Source organism: Schistocerca nitens, chromosome 11 (genome assembly GCF_023898315.1).
Source record: "Schistocerca nitens isolate TAMUIC-IGC-003100 chromosome 11, iqSchNite1.1, whole genome shotgun sequence".
Lineage (NCBI taxonomy): Eukaryota > Metazoa > Arthropoda > Insecta > Orthoptera > Acrididae > Schistocerca > Schistocerca nitens.
The window spans coordinates 53587088-53606167 of NC_064624.1; the positions used below are offsets into that span (position 1 = coordinate 53587088).

A 19080-nucleotide genomic window follows, 5' to 3' on the forward strand; every position below is an offset into this window, starting at 1 on the left:
TTTCTTAACACATGAAATCTGATAAAGTTAATTACATGTAAGTGCCCTCCCACTTCCACTAAAGGAAATGTGGGGACAGATCCCTGCCACACATTTTAAGGCCCTACTAGGGCATAAAGTATTTCCAAGGAGTGACTGACACCCTATCGTAAACAGTGTGTCACCACTCCTCTGCAAGGGGAGTGGAATGTGCAGGGTGGCAGCCAGTTAATGTGCATTTAGAGAATTGGCTTATAAAATTTATTTCAAAGGCCTCAGTGAATTCTTTACAAGTTTCCTCCCAGAACAACTTGGCTGTGCTTACGTGACACAAGTTGCCTGTCTTTCAGAACCCAGGCAGTTCTGTCGAGCCAAAGCTGCTGTCAAGAGACGTCTCGAGTCCTCTGCTGAAACTGGTAGCGAATTCACGCCATCGGTTTTAGCCAACAGCGAGCGTGGGATACAGGTCATGTGGATGGACACTGGGGGATTCTGCGGTGCAGAACACAGCTGCTTCGGTCTCTCGTGACTCAGACCTCGTGCGAAAGAGACGTCTTTCTCGGAAGTCCTCTGCCTCTGCGTTCCGTGACCAGCCGCCAACGTATCGTAACACGAACCTTCTCTTGCTCACTTATGTAGTTGCTCGTCCTCCTAAACAGGTCTACTCCTGGTTGTTTCCTCCTTAGGAGCGCACCTTGCATACTATACACTGAAATTATTTACTGTACCTGATCTTCTGTCGATTAACGGCAGCCCTGGATGTCCACTCACAAGTCCTGACCGCTCGACCTCCTGTACATTGTCGTCATAAGCTGGATACAACAACCTTCCGCCGTTTCCCTGCCCACGTACACGGTATTAGGAACTATGACTATAAATAATAGTTTGTAGTTTCAACTGATCGATATAGTCTCTGAAGGTTCACCTACACAAAATGTAGTATCCCTAATAATAACAACAATGTCCATCGGAAACAGCACTGTTAACTGTTCAGAGATGACTTCTACAGGAAGTTCCAAGTAAAACGGTCTATCGTTCTGACCTCCAATCACCAAAATTAACTGCTCGCCTTAAAAGTGGAAAATACTCTCACCACTTGCGACGTGATGTTGTCAACATTGTGGGCGACATACAGACAGTTACTTCCGTGAAATCTAAGTGATCCAAGATGGTTACAGTCTTCGCGAGTTACGTTCCTACTTGTACCGGAAACACATTTCAGTCTGCCCAGCTCTGACCTCATCCGAGGCACAACGCTCGCAGGCGTTTGATTGAAGTGAAGAGATCTGTACCACTGTGCGAAAAATTCCTTTCCCATCGGCTCTTACGATACTCTTGTTACCAATACCCTCAGGCACAGCAAGCAATAACAGGTTACCCACCGTGACTCCGACACATATAATAAATACCTGTGTCATTCAACAGTAGAGATGGGCAAACTGAAACACGTACCTGTTTCGGAACAAATGAAACAGTACAATGTAATGTTCCGATACGTTGTTTCGAAACAGTGAAACAGTTTGTGTTTTGTATTCTAATAAATCTACACATTTTATCATCTTGAATTACTGTTTAAGTATGTGCATGTAAACACAAATGAGGTGCGAGAGCGCTAATCATGTCGCAGAAAGTATGAAGCTATCACTTGGGCGTCTTGGCAGTTTCGTATTTCCTGCAGCAACTGCGCTGCTTTCGTGTCGTGTGACTTTCATACTTTTCAATTGGCTGAGGACAGCCATAGCTGAAGACAGAAGAACCACCACGAACGGAACTGGAGGTGGGAGCAAACTGCTGAAACACACATTCAGTTAATATGGGTAATATACCCATCCTGCTAATTTCCATCTACACAAGGGAAATCATTGTGGATAATAGGCACAGTGACTATAGACTCACAAATAACGCCAAATAATTCGAATAAATAACAAAATGTAACAGAAAATTTTTTTTGTCTTTCAAGGTGTTTCGAACCGTTACTATAAATTCACCATGCTTCCCAGCCCTTCCCGTACACCATTACACTATCAGTGATTTGTCAAACAGATTGCTTGCAATTATACCTACATCAAATTTATGTATATATGTCTAATAACTGTCTCTCTACGCCTTTTATTATTCAAAATGTTGTAGGCTTACTTGCGTTTCTTAATATGATTACTGTACATGAACAGAGAAGCGTATGTTATAAAAAAGTGTAATTTAACTGAATGATTTTCACAAATTTATTATTTTGAATGTGAATAGTATGCGTTGTTTTATTGCTTGGTTAGTGTTTATAAAGCAGATGTTACGCCATTTCGAAACAGGACAGTCAGCTAGAAACGAAGCTTTATTTTCGGATATCTTAAGCTTCATGCTCTTGCTTGTCAAAAAGATTTCGACACTCTTGAAAGAGTTTCATGAAGTGGTATGTTGTGTTTCAGTACCTGTGCCGAGCCCGAATCTCGTCCGACACAGAGTGGAATGAAACATCACTGTTTCGATACAATTAGTCCGTTCCAAGCACAGGTGGACTGAAATAGCCTTATTTTGAAACAACGATACAGTTTCTGTGTCTGGCTCGAGATCGAATCTGGTCCGAGACAGGGGCGGAATGAAACACCACTGTTTCGAAACAGTGAACCACAGCCGTTCCGAAACACTGAAACAGTTCCACGTATCGATACACTGTATCGAAACATAGAAACAGTGGCCAAGTCTATTCAACAGCATACTTGTATTTAGATAGCACCCTTCTCCGACATGCGCAACTAATACCTGTGTTTTTTTTTTTAAAGATTTTCAATGCTCTTAAGCTTTATGTACTTAGAGATGAATTTCATTTAGTTCCGAAGTATTTATTTCCTATCGGCCCTTTCGAAGCTCTTGCTGCCAACACCCCCAGGCATAGGAAGCAATAACAGGATACCCTCCGTATCTCCGACACATATAATAAATACCTGTATCATTCAACAGCATAATTGTATTTAGATAGCACTCCTCTCCTACATGCACAACTAATACCTGTATTTTTTTTACGTTTTCCAATGCTCTTAAGCTTTATGTACATAGAGATGAGTTTGATTTAGTTTCTGAAAATGTTTTTAGCTCGGCAGCATTTAGGCTGGCTACAGGAAACCAACAGGAGGGCATGGCTTCTGCTGTACCACCTTAAGATTCCTTGTAATCATTGTTACTAGTGCTATAATTAGAAATTTCTATCTCATGTACATCTACCTACATCAACAATATACTCTGCAAATTTCACGTAAGTGCCTGGCAGAGCGTTCATCGAACCACCTTCATAATAATTCTCTATTATTCCAATCTCGTACAGCGCGCGGAAAAAACGAACACCTATATCCTTCCGTGTGAGCTCTCATTTTCCCTACTTTATGATGATGATCGCTTCTCCCTATATAGGACGGCGTCAACAAAATATTTTGACATTCGGAGGAGAAAATTGGCGATTGAAATTTGGTGAGAAGATTCTGCCGCAACGAATATCGCCTTTGTTTTAATGATGTCCGCTTCAAATCCTGTATCATTTCAGTGACACACTTTCGCCTACTTCGTGATAATGCAAAACGTTCTGCCTTTCTTCGAACTTTCTCGATGTATTCCGTCAGTCATATCCGGTAAGCATCCCACACCGCGCGGCAGTATTGTGAAAGAGGACAAACGATACTTAATCTGCCGTGAATAAGGACATTTTCATTTCAAATTTGGTGTTTGTAAATAACGTGAAAACTAATAGAGGTAGCTTATTGGAATCACATATTTAATATTCTTACACGAAGAAAAAAAAAAAAGGAAATGATCGTATGGCATTGTTGGCCGGGGAAGTTCGGCCGCCACGTGCTGGTCTTATTACGTGACGCCACATTGGGCGACTTGCACGTCGGTGATGATGAGGTGGTGATGAGGACAAGACAACACCCAGTCCACGGGCGGAGAAAATCTCCAACTCCGCCGGGAATCGAAGCCGGACCCGCTGCATGGTAGGCAAGCACGTTACGAACCAGCTAAGCAGGCAGACTCTTACATGAAACCGAGGCTACATAAGAATTTTCAGGTTTCTGAGCCTAATATTTTGAGTCCTCAGTTTTTGGCCAAAACGCCGATTTTAAGCAAAATACTGCTCTGATCAAGTTGAGACATAACTTTTAATTGTGATACACATTTCACATTTTGAAAATTTTGTAGTTTTGTAGTTTTATTATTCAGCGTCACTTATGTTTACCTTAAGATCGTACATTATGCCTAACATATTCATTTCATTATTCTAAGGCTTTATAGTGTTAACATTAATATACTTAAGCGTACATTGAAGAAATTTGTAAATGTTATTTTAATTTTCGACGTTCATGGAATTCACGAAAAATGTCAACTTTCGATTTATTTTTTATTTGTTAGTACAACTCATGGACAATAAGTTCCTAAAGTGTCAATGTTGAAATCGCATCCGAAGTGCCTGAAAATAATTTAAAAGTGTGACGAGGCCGCATTAGCTGGTGTAAATATCTACACGCTCAGAGGGATAAGAACCCCTACATGCACAAGGAGAGGCTTCCAAATTGTATCCTGGATCTTGTCAAGCCCACTTACAGGTTTCTGGCTGATCCTGCACTTTTCAAAAAGTGTGTTCATGGCAAAACCCAAAATCCAAATGAGTGTCTAAATTCACTCATATGCAAACGATGCCCTAAACACATTTGCATCTGCTACAGTTGTCAGAATTGCAACTTAAGACGCAGTTATTGTATTTAATGATGGGAACGTATGGGGGGGGGGGATGAAGGTATTAGAAGAAATGGGCTTCAAGATAGGAAATTTTACTCAAGACATCCTCAGAAAAAATAGATTTACAGCGCGTCTCTGCAGCTGAAAAGTCACTTGAAGACCTGGTACAGGGAAGAAGACAGACAACAAGAAACCAGAAGAGAAGACTTGAAGGGAAAGACGACCCAGAGTACAAATGTGGTGTCTGCTGAAGAAGTGACATAAGGAAAAAGTTAGGTTGAACTTTAAATTACGTTTCCTGAAAAGTTTGTTTTTTAAAAATTATGTGCCTTTTCCTCCCATTCTATGAATGCTAGAAGTATGAAATTTTGTACACATTTTTCTGCGAACCAAATAAATGTTGTCTCAAGAGCAAATTTTGAAATTCTGATTGCAAGCTTAGATATGGGACAAAGTGCTTGGAATTCTGCATGAATTTAAAATTGTATTTATGGAAGTAGGAAAATTCTCCCATTTGACCTTTTCCAAAAACCTCACGAGAGAAGCTTACAACATATAAAGAGAGGAAACAGAGAAATTTTTGTACAAATAACTTGAATACTTTCTGAGAAAAAGGAACATACATTATTTTTTGAAAATAAAGCTTCAAATTTCATTAAAAAAGTTGAATATACAGGGTGAAAAATATTTAAACCGACAAACTCTGGCAGGTTGTAAGGGACATGAAAACAAATATTTTTCCCTAATGGAATTTTTTCCTATGAGGAATATTTAAACCGGTAGAGGAAGATTTCTTTGGTGGCAAATTAACTAAACCAACAAACACTTTTCCATTTTTTATGACTATGAGTCAACACATTAACACAACCCAATTTCAATTACAGTAGATTTCCAAAAATGCTTCCATTGACACGTAAACAAAGGTTAAACCGTCGGATCATGTTCTGTCTGACACGGGCAAAAACCCCAGGAGTATCCTAAATTGTTCCTGCTGCTGCTACTATCCGGGCAACCAGATCCTCTTCTGATGCGACAGGAGTTGCATAAATAAGATTGTGTATCTCTCCCCACACAAAAAAGTCCAGAGGGGACATATCTGGGGATCGAGCAGGCCATGGTACAGGACCACCTTTGCCAATCCACGTTTCTGGGAACCGTCGGTCCAGGAATCGACGCACACGACGGCTGAAATGTGCCGGCGCCCCGTCATGTTGGAACCACATGCGTTGTCTTGTAGGGAGCGGGACGTCTTCCAGCAACTCTGGCAATGCTCTGGCGAGAAAATTGTAATAGTGTCTGCCATTTAATGGCCTAGGCAGCAGATACGGCCCATTTAAACAGTCCCCAACAACACCGACCCGCACATTAACGAAGAATCGCACTTGATGAGCGCCAGTAAGTGAAGAGTCCATCACGCCCGAACCTTGCTTCATCGGTAAATAACACAGAGGATGGTAATGTAGGATACATTTCACACTATTCCAGGTACCACCGCGAAAACTGTGCTGTGGGTGGATAATCAACTGGTTCCAGGTTGTGGACACGCTGTAAGTGAAATGGACGTAAAAATTGCTCTGTTCTTACATTCGTCTGATTCGTCCCCATGTTACGTGCAATTGCACGAGTGCTGATTGAAGGATCCCGCTCCACATGCTGCAAGACAGCTTCCTCAAACTGCAGCGTTCTTACCGTACGACGGCTCCCCTGTCCAGGTAATCTGCTAAATGACCCGGTCTCACGCAGACGTTGGTACACAGCAGCAAAGGTCGTATGATGCGGGATACGGCGATTAGGATATTGTTGTTGATAAACCCGCTGTGCAGATCGTCCGTTGTGGTGCGCTACGTAGTACGCACCAACCATATCAGTGTACTCACTTCAGGTGTATCGGTCCATTAATAAACACAGACAATGCACTACTACACTGGTGGACAGCCGTTTCCTACAACTGAAGAGCGTAATACGCCCTGTAACAACTGAAGAGCGTAATACGGACTCCACCGGTTTAAATAACCCTCATAGGAAAAAACGACATTAGGGAAAAATATTTGTTTTGATGTCACCTCCAACATCCCAGAGTTTGTCGGTTTAAATACTTTTCACCCTGTATATACAGGGTGTTACAAAAAGGTACGGCCAAACTTTCAGGAACATTCGGTACACACAAATAAAGAAAAGATGTTATGTGGACATGCGTCCAGAAACGCTTACTTTCCATGCTAGAGCTCATTTTATTACTTCAAATCACATTAATCATGGCATGGAAACACACAGCAACAGAACGTACCAGCTTGACTTCAAACATTTTGTTACAGGAAAATGTTCAAAATGTCCTCCGTTAGCGAGGATACATGCATCCACCTCCGTCACATGGAATCCCTGATGCGCTGATGCTGCCCTGGAGAATGGCATATTGTATCACAGCCGTCCACAATACGAGCACGAAGAGTCTCTACATTTGGTACCGGGTTTGTGTAGACAAGAGCTTTCAAATGCCCCCATAAATGAAAGTCAAGACGGTTGAGGTCAGGAGAGCGTGGAGGCCACGGAATTGGTTCGCCTCTACCAATCCATTGATCACCGAATCTGAAGCGTACGACTGAAATGTGCAGGAGCTCCATCGTGCACGAACCACATGTGTCGTACTTGTAAAGGCACATGTTCTAGCAGCACAGGTAGAGTTGTTGTTTTTGTGGTCTTCAGTCCTGAGACTGGTTTGATGCAGCTCTCCATGCTACTCTATCCTGTGCAAGCTTCTTCATCTCCCAGTACCTACTGCAACCTACATCCTTCTGAATCTGCTTAGTGTATTCATCTCTTGGTCTCCCTCTACGATTTTTACCCTCCACGCTGCCCTCCAATGCTAAATTTGTGATCCCTTGATGCCTCAAAACATGTCCTACCAACCGATCCCTTCTTCTAGTCAAGTTGTGCCACAAACTTCTCTTCTCTCCAATCCTATTCAATACCTCCTCATTAGTTACGTGATCTACCCACCTTATCTTCAGCATTCTTCTGTAGCACCACATTTCGAAAGCTTCTATTCTCTTCTTGTCCAAACTAGTTATCGTCCATGTCTCACTTCCATACATGGCTACACTCCATACAAATACTTTCAGAAACGACTTCCTGACACCTAAATCTATACTCGATGTTAACAAATTTCTCTTCTTGAGAAACGCTTTCCTTGCCATTGCCAGTCTACATTTTATATCCTCTCTACTTCGACCATCATCGGTTATTTTACTCCCTAAATAGCAAAACTCTTTTACTACTTTAAGTGTCTCATTTCCTAGTCTAATTCCCTCAGCATCACCCGACTTAATTTGACTACATTCCATTATCCTCGTTTTGCTTTTGTTGATGTTCATCTTATATCCTCCTTTCAAGACACTGTCCATTCCGTTCAACTGCTCTTCCAAGTCCTTTGCTGTCTCTGACAGAATTACAATGTCATCGGCGAACCTCAAAGTTTTTACTTCTTCTCCATGAATTTTAATGCCTACTCCGAATTTTTCTTTTGTTTCCTTTACTGCTTGCTCAATATACAGATTGAATAACATCGGGGAGAGGCTACAACCCTGTCTCACTCCTTTCCCAACCACTGCTTCCCTTTCATGCCCCTCGACTCTTATAACTGCCATCTGGTTTCTGTACAAATTGTAAATAGCCTTTCGCTCCCTGTATTTTACCCCTGCCACCTTCAGAATTTGAAAGAGAGTATTCCAGTCAACATTGTCAAAAGCTTTCTCTAAGTCTACAAATGCTAGAAATGTAGGTTTGCCTTTTCTTAATCTTTCTTCCAAGATAAGTCGTAAGGTCAGTATTGCCTCACGTGTTCCAACATTCCTACGGAATCCAAACTGATCTTCCCCGAGGTCAGCTTCTACCAGTTTTTCCATTCGTCTGTAAAGAATTCGCGTTAGTATTTTGCAGCTGTGACTTATTAAACTGATAGTTCGGTAATTTTCACATCTGTCAACACCTGCTTTCTTTGGGATTGGAATTATTATATTCTTCTTGAAGTCTGAGGGTATTTCGCCTGTCTCATACATCGTGCTCACCAGATGGTAGAGTTTTGTCATGACTGGCTCTCCCGAAGCCATCAGTAGTTCTAGTGGAATGTTGTCTACTCCCGGGGCCTTGTTTCGACTCAGGTCTTTCAGTGCTCTGTCAAACTCTTCACGCAGTATCTTATCTCCCATTTCGTCTTCATCTACATCCTCTTCCATTTCCATAATATTGTCCTCAAGTTCATCACCCTTGTATAAACCCTCTATATACTCCTTCCACCTTTCTACCTTCCCTTCTTTGCTTAGAACTGGGTTTCCATCTGAGCTCTTGATATTCATACAAGTGGTTCTCTTCTCTCCAAAGGTCTCTTTAATTTTCCTGTAGGCAGTATCTATCTTACCCCTAGTGAGACAAGCCTCTACATCCTTACATTTGTCCTCTAGCCATCCCTGCTTAGCCATTTTGCACTTCCTGTCGATCTCATTTTTGAGACGTTTGTATTCCTTTTTGCCTGCTTCATTTACTGCATTTTTATATTTTCTCCTTTCATCAATTAAATTCAATATTTCTTCTGTTACCCAAGGATTTCTATTAGCCCTCGTCTTTTTACCTACTTGATCGTCTGCTGCCTTCACCACTTCATCCCTCAGAGCTACCCATTCTTCTTCTACTGTATTTCTTTCCCCCATTCCTGTCAATTGTTCCCTTATGCTCTCCCTGAAACTCTCTACAACCTCTGGTTCTTTCAGTTTATCCAGGTCCCATCTCCTTAAATTCCCACCTTTTTGCAGTTTCTTCAGTTTCAATCTGCAGTTCATAACCAATAGATTGTGGTCAGAATCCACATCTGCCCCAGGAAATGTCTTACAATTTAAAACCTGGTGCCTAAATCTCTGTCTTACCATTATATAATCTATCTGAAACCTGTCAGTATCTCCTGGCTTCTTCCATGTATACAGCCTCCTTTCATGATTCTTGAACCAAGTGTTAGCTATGATTAAGTTATGCTCTGTGCAAAATTCTACAGGTAGAGTATCCCGTATGAAATCGTGATAACGTGCTCCATTGAGCGTAGGTGGAAGAACATGGGGCCCAATCAAGACATCACCGACAATGCCTGCCCAAACGTTCACAGAAAATCTGTGTTGATGACGTGATTGGACAATTGCGTGCGGATTCTCGTCAGCCCACACGTGTTGATTGTGAAAATTTACAATTTGATCAGGTTGGAATGAAGCCTCATCCGTAAAGAGAACATTTCCACTGGAATGAGGATCGACACATTGTTGGATGAACCATTCGCAGAAGTGTACCCGTGGAGGCCAATCAGCTGCTGATAGTGCCTGCACACGCTGTACATGGTACCGAAACAGCTGGTTCTCCCGTAGCACTCTCCATACAGTGACGTGGTCAACGTTACCTTGTACAGCAGCAACTTTTATGACGCTGACATTAGGGTTACCGTCAACTGCACGAAGCATTGCCTCGTCCACTGCAGGTGTCCTCGTCGTTCTAGGTCTTCCCCAGTCGCGAGTCATAGGCTGGAATGTTCCGTGCTCCCTAAGACGCCGATCAATTGCTTCGAACGTCTTCCTGTCGGGACACCTTCGTTCTGGAAATCTGTCTCGATACAAACGTACCGCGCCACGCCTATTGCCCCGTGCTAATCCGTACATGAAATGGGCATCTGACAACTCCGCATTTGTAAACATTGCACTGACTGCAAAACCACGTTCGTGATGAACACTAACCTGTTGATGCTACGTACTGATGTGCTTGATGCTAGTACTGTAGAGCAATGAGTCGCATGTCAACACAAGCACCGAAGTCAACATTACTTTCCTTCAATTAGGCCAAATGGCGGTGAATCGAGGAAGTACAGTACATAATGACGAAACTAAAATGAGCTCTAACATGGAAATTAAGCGTTTCCGGACACATGTCCACCTAACATCTTTTCTTTATTTGTGTGTGAGGAATGTTTCCTGAAAGTTTGGCCCTATCTTTTTGTAACACTCTGTATAATGAAAGGATTTTATTTGTGAATGTGTTACTTTCATGTAAACCGTGGTACAAAATTTCATTGCCATATCTCCAAAACTGTGGATTTGGTGCATTTTTGAAATAGTGTGTGTTTTTCATGAACGCCCCCCCCCCCCCTTAATCCTATGGTGCAATTCGTTGTATGTTAAGCACTGGCGCGTTATGATCACGTGGCGCTGGCAGTAGTGAACTGGGTTGGGCCCGGGAGCAGTCGGACGCCTCTGTACCTTTTACAGTGTTTCGCCTCATTATGTAGAGTCTGTGTCAGTGGGCAACACAGTACTAAAGGAAGGCAGACCTCGAGTGTCCTTCTAGTGTACCAGCACTTCAGCGTCTGTTAGGGACAGTCGCCCTCATGCTAAAAGCACGTGGCAGGCGCCTGTGCGTTGCCAGCTACTGGTCACTCTCACGGGAAAGACAAAAATGTCCTGTGGTCGCGACGAGAGGCGCCAAACTTCCTGTGGTTTTCCCATCCTGCGGAAAGACCTCCGCCGCGCCTGTTCTTATATTGGGCCTGCGCTGCCCGGCCTTGCCTACCACTACTACTACTGCGAGTCTCAGCGGACGGCGATGGCTCTGGCTGGGGTAGCCACCTGGCTGCTGGCGCTGCTCGCGGCGAACGGCACTTCGGTGTTCGACTGCTTCTGCAACCACGTCATCAGCAGCGGCGGCGTAGCGGCACTCAGCGACAGCGAAGCGGCGATCTGGTTCAACTACTGCTCTTTTCACAGTAAGTAGTGTTCCAGGTTCAACATGGATCCACACGACGCCTCCGGCTGGGCACTTTTGAGAGACTGACAGGTGGCTTGGACGACACGCACTGCAGCCTGGCAGTGACGCCGTCGGCACACGGGCCGTGTTGTCGAACGTTCACGTTGAGTGTGCTGCTGAACGCTCAGGAACGATGCGACTTGTGCATATGGTACGTGGCACCCAACGTGGTATACCCGATCGCAACGCACTCCAGCGGCAGTTGAGGGACGTTTCTAGTTCGTAAATCACACTGTTTACTCAACGGACGCGGGTAAAATACCCACGTTAGATCTTTTAAAACGCAGATTTCCTTCGTCGTCCACGAAAAGGAAAGTACCATGTCCAATCAATAAGGATTCCATTACAAACATAGCGGTACAAATTTGGAATACTTCTCCGAATAAGATAAACATTATTTCATCATTCCCACATTTTAGTAAAGCCCCAAGATCAGGGTCTTACTTGATCATTGTTCCTACCCAGTAGCAGAATCTTTGCAATATGTGAATTACGAAGCGTAAATAAAAAGGAACAAAATATCTTTATACAAGTAGCGCAAGCTGTCCTGTAGATTAAGCCAACTGAACAAAGTCACCCCTCAAAAAAAAGTGAACTTATATTTACATAACATCAAATATTATAGTCTATACTTATACTAAACTAATAATAAAGTATGAGAACCTAATAAAAACGCGAATCTTAGAAAAAAACTTGGTAGTGTTGAGATGCGAACCACCGCCCCAACAAAATGCCATTTGGGAACTCTGCTACTCATTACGCTTCTTTTTTTTTTCGCTTTAGTTCGTTGCATCTGCTCGGGGCGGACGTCGTAAGACACCCATTTTACTTCGTTGTTGATCTGTTAACTCAGTTTTTTTATTACCCAGGGCACGTTACCATCTGACCGAACACGCTGAGCTACCGTGCCGGCGTCGATAAAGCAATAATTTCCTCCACGTCTGTAACCAGATGTATTACGCCTGGCTAAAAACGTTAATGTAGATAATTGTGTTACTAATTGAAATTTAATTATAACAAATTGTACTAAGAACAATGCGTTTTTGGTGGATCCTCAGTGTGTCGCTGCCTTCAAATAGCCTACTCTCATAATACGCAAGTTACAATAATTCTTTTGCCACGACTGTGATGTTTCTCATTATTTTATTGGAACGAATCACACAACTAACAATGGGTTTTCAGTAATTCTCAATTTGCTGGTGCTCACAAACAGCATATATACATATAGGCTTGAAATGAACGCCAATATGGCGCCTCACAACTCTGTGCTGAAGGGAGACGACATGCGTGTGATGTAGGTGGCGTTGTGCCATCTCATTGGTCAACGCTCAGACGCACGCTCAGAATATCTGATATGCCAGATATTGCTCTGCACGTTCGGAAAGACTCCTGAACGTGCTATTCCACGCTATGACGTCAGAAACTCGGCACGCTCAACGATCAACGATCGGATGCACGGTCCGTGTCCGACGGGTTTACGTGGTCCCCAACGTGGTACACACGATCGCAACGCACTCCGGCAGCTGTTGCGGGAAGTTTCTAGCTCGTAAATCACTCTGTTTATTAAACGGGAGCGCGTAAAATTCCCACGTTAGCTCTATTAAAACGCACATTTCCTCCATTGTCCACGAAAAGGAAAGTACCATGTCCAATCAATAAGGACACAGGCTTATAAAAGTTCCGTTACAAACAGTGCGATACAAATTTGCAATACTTCTTCACATAAGATAAACATTATTTCATCATTCCCACATTTTAGTAAAACCCCAAGGTCAGTCTTACTGGATCACTGTTCCTACCCAGTAGCAGAATCTTTGCAAAACGTGAGTTACGAAGCGTAAAAGAAAAAGGAGCAAAATAGCTTTACACAAGAAGCGCAAGCTGTCCTGTAGATCAAGCCAATCGAACACCCAAAGAAAGGTGAACTTGTAAATACATTACATCGAAAATTTACTATTTACTTATATTAAATTAATAATAAAGTAAAAGAACCTAATAAAAACGCAAATGTTAGGAAAAAAATTTATGTACTGGCGAGTCGTGAACCACCGCCCAAACAAAAAGATTTCACGAGTCAGTGACACTACTCACCACGCATCATAAAATTATCCGCCGTATATACGATCTTACCAATGTTATCACTTGCTGAAAGCTTTAATCGTAGCTATGTTACTAACTGAAATTTAATTATAACAAATTGCACCAAAACAATGCGTTTTGGGTGCATCCTCAGTGTATTGCTGCCTTCAAATAGCATACTCTCATAACACGCAAGTTACAATAATTCTTTTGCTACGAATATGATGTTTCTCATTATTTTATTGTAGCGGACCACACAGTTGCAGGCCGGAGTGGCCGAGCGGTTCTAGGCGCTACAGTCTGGAACCGCGCGACCGCTACGGTCGCAGGTTCGAATCCTGCCTCGGGCATGGATGTGTGTGATCTCCTTAGGTTAGTTAGGTTTAAGTAGTTCTAAGTTCTAGGGGACTGATGAGCTCCGAAGTTAAGTCCCATAGTGCTCAGAGCCATTTGAACCATTTGGACCACACAGTTAACAAAGGGTTTTCCAGTGATTCTCAATTTACTGGTGCTCAGAAACGGCATATATACGTATAGGCTTGAAATTAATGCCAATATGGCGCCTCACAACTTTGTGCTGGATGGCATGCATGTGATTTACGTGGCGTTGTGCCATCTCATTATCTCATTGGTCAACGCTCAAACGCATGCTCAGAATATCTGACATGCTAGATAATTGCTTTGCACGTTCGGAAAGACTCCCGAACGTGCTATTCCACGATATGACGCCAGAAACTCGGCACGCTCAACGCTCAACGTTCGGCTGCACGGTCCTTGTGCCGACGGCTTTAACGTTGAGCGTGCCAAGGTCAACGTGCTGCTGATGGCTCAGGAACGATGCGACTTGTGCACACGGTACGTGGGCCCCAACGAGGTATACACGATCGCAACGCACTCCAGCGGCAGTTGTGGGATGTTTCTAGTTCGTAAATCACACTGTTTACTCAACAGGCTGCGTAATATTCCCACGTTAGCTCTATCAAAACACATATTTCCTCCACTGTTCATATCCCAGTCACGTTGTTCTATATGTAATATACACAAATTGTGGTGTCACTGCCAGACACCACACTTGTCAGGTGGTGGCTTAAATCGGCCGCGGTCCATTAGTACATGTCGGACCCGCGTGTCGCCACTGTGTGATCGCAGACCGAGCGCCACCACACGGCAGGTCTCGAGAGACGTACGAGAACTCGCCCCAGTTGTACGACGACGTTGCTAGCGACTATACGAACGAAGCCTTTGCTCTCATTTGCCGAGAGAGTTAGAATAGCCTTCAGCTAAGTTAATGGCTACGACTTAGCAAGGCGCCAATTGTAACAGTGCATGTATCTTACGAGTCTCATTTGTATAGGCAAGAGAGATGTATCACAAGGAGTGATTAAAAGTTAAGTATATTCCAAAGCTACGTATTTTCTTTATAGTATTCAATACGTATCCTGTTCCAGACTTCAAGCCATCCTGCTGTAGCTTAGCGCGTGCCTTTCAGCTTCCTTCTCAGTGTGGCGTAGCTAGCTTGTTACGCCACAACACAAATAAAAACTTCAATATCGATGTACTTGTTTTAAGACAAGTAAAGTATCATGTCCAATCAATAAGGACACAGGCTTATAAAAGTTCCATTACAAACAGTGCGACACAAATTTGCAACAGTTCTCCACATAAAATACACACTATTTTATCTTCCCCACATTTTAGTAAAACCCTAAAGTCATTCTTACTTGATTACTTTTCCTACCATGTAGCAGGAACTTTACAACATGTAATTCACGAAACTCAAAAGAAAAAGGAACAAAATACCTTTATACAAGTAGCGCAAGCTGTCCTGTAGATTAAGCCAATCGAACAAACTCACTCCTCAAAAAAAGGTGAACTTATATTTACATAACATCAAATATTGTAGTATTACTTACATAAAACTAATAATAAAGCATCAGAACCTATTTTATACGCGAATATTATGAAAAAAAATATTTATACTTTGCAATCTCATTTTGTTCGTTTCATCTGCTCTGGGCGGACGTCGAAAGACACCTGTTTCAGTTCGTTGTTGATCCATTAACTCAGTTGTTTTATTGCAGAGGGCAGCTACCACTCTGACCGAACACGCTGAGCTACGGTGCCGGCACGCTAAAGTGACAATTCCTCGATATTAACTTCCACAAGATCTTCCATCTCTCTAAAACCTTTAATCGTAGTTATGTTACTAACTGAAATTTAATTATAACAAATTTTACCAAAAACAATGTGTTTCTCGTGGATCCTCAGTGTGTCGCTACCTTCAAATGATACACTCTCATAATACATAAGTTACAATAATTCTTTTGCCACGAATATGATGTCTCTCATTATTTTATTGCAACGAATCACGCAGTTAACGACAGGTTTTCGAATAATTCTCAATTTGCCGGTGCTCAGAAACGACATATATACGAGTAGGCTTGAACTGAATGCCAATGTGACTCCTCACAGCTCAATGCTGAAGCGAGATGGCTTGCATGTGACGTAGGTGGCGTTGTACCATCTGATTGGTCAACGCTCAGATATATGACATGCCAGATATTGCTCTGCACGTTCGGAAAGACTCCCGAACGTGCTATTCCACGCTATGACGTCAGAAACTCGGCACGCTCAACGTTCTGATGCACGGTCCGTGTGCCGACGGCCTAAGGCTAGGCGCAAATTGAGACGCGTACAGCACGTGTGACGTGACACGACACTACAGCGCGACACGCACGTGCCACACGGCTCGCGCGGGTACAGCGCATATTGCGACGCGTACACCATACTTCGCACGCGCCGACTGGCGACGCTCTGCGCTGACAGAACCGAAGTGCGCGCAACCTGTTACCTTTCTCAAACGATTTTACAGGAACTATTCACTCAAAATATTTGATTTTTGCCTTACTTGTAGCGTTACATGCCAGCTTCGTGCCGAAGTGCCCGTCATCTTGCTAATGAACATTCTTGTTGTGATGTACACATTTTAGTAAGACGCTACGCAAAACTCAAAAAGTTTGCAACGAAAATTAGGGGTCGCTATGATTTAGCGTTTGGTGCGTATTACACCATATGTTTCTGCGTATGAAATTTAGCTAACATGTTGAATTTTTGTTTAGTGTTGTGAGGAGGTCTCTACCTGCCTCCGATCTCGAGAAAATGGATCCTATGTAGCGCGCTCACTTCCGATCTCACGCCCGCGAGAATGAAATACTCGCAACATCCCTCATATCTCCTAAACCGCTCGAGACATCGAAACGAAAGTTTGGCGTATGATAGCACACAAGGAGGAGAGTGTTTTGCCAATTCTTTAACACACAGTAATTTGTTGTCTATGGCGATATATCAGTACTTATACTTCCCTTTTTATTTATTTCACCCCAGTGACTGTAATTTTTTAAGAGTTGAAACGTCCCCTTAGAACAATTATAAACGTGACGGCTTAAACTGACACACAATGTTTTTAGCGCAACGCAATCTGATTTCAATAATCCCTACAAAAGAATGGCCCTGACTAACATTAATCTATACCTTTCACAAATCACTTACCTCACAAAAATCTTCGTTACTCGAACTACTGCAATATAGCGAGCGCCACTACTGCCAGCTAAATAAAAGATTCTAACTACTGAAGGCACTAACTACTGATAGGCATAGTTAGCAAATGAAATATTTTGATAGAGAACAAATGATGTATTTACCTTAATAGTCATGATGTATATAGCAGTTCATGACATCCAGTCTTACAAATTTCAAAACTCCGCCATCTCTCTCCCCACATCCACCACTGCTGGCGGCTGACCTCCAACTGCGCAACGCTACGCGCTGTTCACATCCAGCTGCCCAACACTACAATGGCAGACTACAATGCAAACTAGCCACAGACTGCACACAGCACAGCCAGTGATTTTCATACAGAGCGCTACGTAACGTTGCCAATAAGAAAACATAAACAGCCTACTTACAGAGTTATCGACAACAAGAACTTCCTAGTATGCAAATAAACATGAAATTCCTTCAAAATGGTTCAAATGGCTCTGAGCACTATGGGACTTAACATCTGTGGTCATCAGTCCCCAAAAACGTAGAACTAATTAAACCTAACTAACCTAAGGACATCACACACATCCATGCCTGAGGCAGGACTCGAACCTCCGACCGTAGCGGTCGCGCGGTTCCAAACTGTAGCGCCTAGAACCGCTCGGCCACCACGGCCAGCTGAAATTTCTTCTTTTATGTTACTGCAAACCGACACTATGAGGTTTTCGTAAGCTATTGAGCACTGTGATTACCAATTACTTGTTTAATGAGGCACGCCGTTTCGGAATTCTGTCGCAATAGCTGCTGTGAGATAAGTTTGGCAAATGACACTGTGACAAAGGAAGTACAATTAAACCAGTCAACAAGAGAAATGTGGCCGTTACTCACAAACGGTGATGCTTCTTCGAATGAGAAAAGGTTAACAACTCACACAAAAATTAATTGCCAATTCTGTTGGAATTTTGCTGGAATCCCCGCAACCCATCGTATTTTTAACACTGAGCGACTGGAATGGAAACTTACCAAAGGATTTTGTTCCTTCTCTTGATCTGAGCAGTATTAAAATAATGACGAGCGTTCCTTCAGGCGGAATGATAGGCACATGCCATATACTGGTTACTCACCTACGGCTTGCCAAACTGACAATGTGTGATCGAGAATAAAATAGTTGTTAGTGAGAAAAATAAACAATTGATCTGTCGCACAACACAATGGTCAGTGTATCGTCAGCAGCGGAGGATAATGCGCGTGACAGGAATGCACAAGCTAGCCATGTGTGCCTTGTGAGTTGGAGTTCGAAAAACAATGTCATAAAAGTAGATCTGCCTTTGTCAGCAGTACATTTCAACAAATTAAATATATCTAATCATAACACTCTTTTAGGATATCCCTACTTTCGTAATAATACTGACCATTTTCTTCATTTGTGTAGCCTGTTGTATAGTTAATTTATTAATGCTGATAATGTGCATGCAGATATTGGACGCTTTTTACCAGGAGCACAAAGGAATCACACCTGTGGAGATTATCCGCTCATAAATTTTTGTAACAGATCGTACAGATACGCCAGCATACTAGGCAGCGAGAAGATAACCTTGTTTTACTTTCCTGCCTTGCTTCTTAATCACATGATTTTTTAATATTCCTTGCTTCCTTATTCACTGCCCACTTTCCCTTCTTGCGATCTGAAAACATCGCGGAGGCATATGATACAATTCCAGCGCCCAATATCTCACCAGTTATTGAAGTATGCATTTTTATTGACAGAATAAAAACAAAACTATACAGATATAAATAACTGAAAAGTATAATGTACTAACGAAGAAAGCTGGACCGTTTAAATGGCGAAAAACGAAACACTACCGAGAGGCAATAAAATTTAGTACACAGTGAGGCAAACTTTATCGTGTGGGCAATACTACCACGGCTCAT

General features: G+C 42.6%; 1 protein-coding gene across 1 annotated transcript in view; it reads left to right on the forward strand.

Moving 5' to 3' along the window:
• Positions 1-11181: 11181 nt before the first annotated feature.
• Positions 11182-19080, forward strand: part of LOC126212615 (uncharacterized) — a 176463-nt gene continuing 168564 nt past the window's right edge. The window contains exon 1 of the mRNA XM_049940045.1: positions 11182-11488. Within this exon, the coding sequence (XP_049796002.1) occupies positions 11182-11488 (307 nt within the window). The remainder of the gene's footprint in view (positions 11489-19080) is intronic.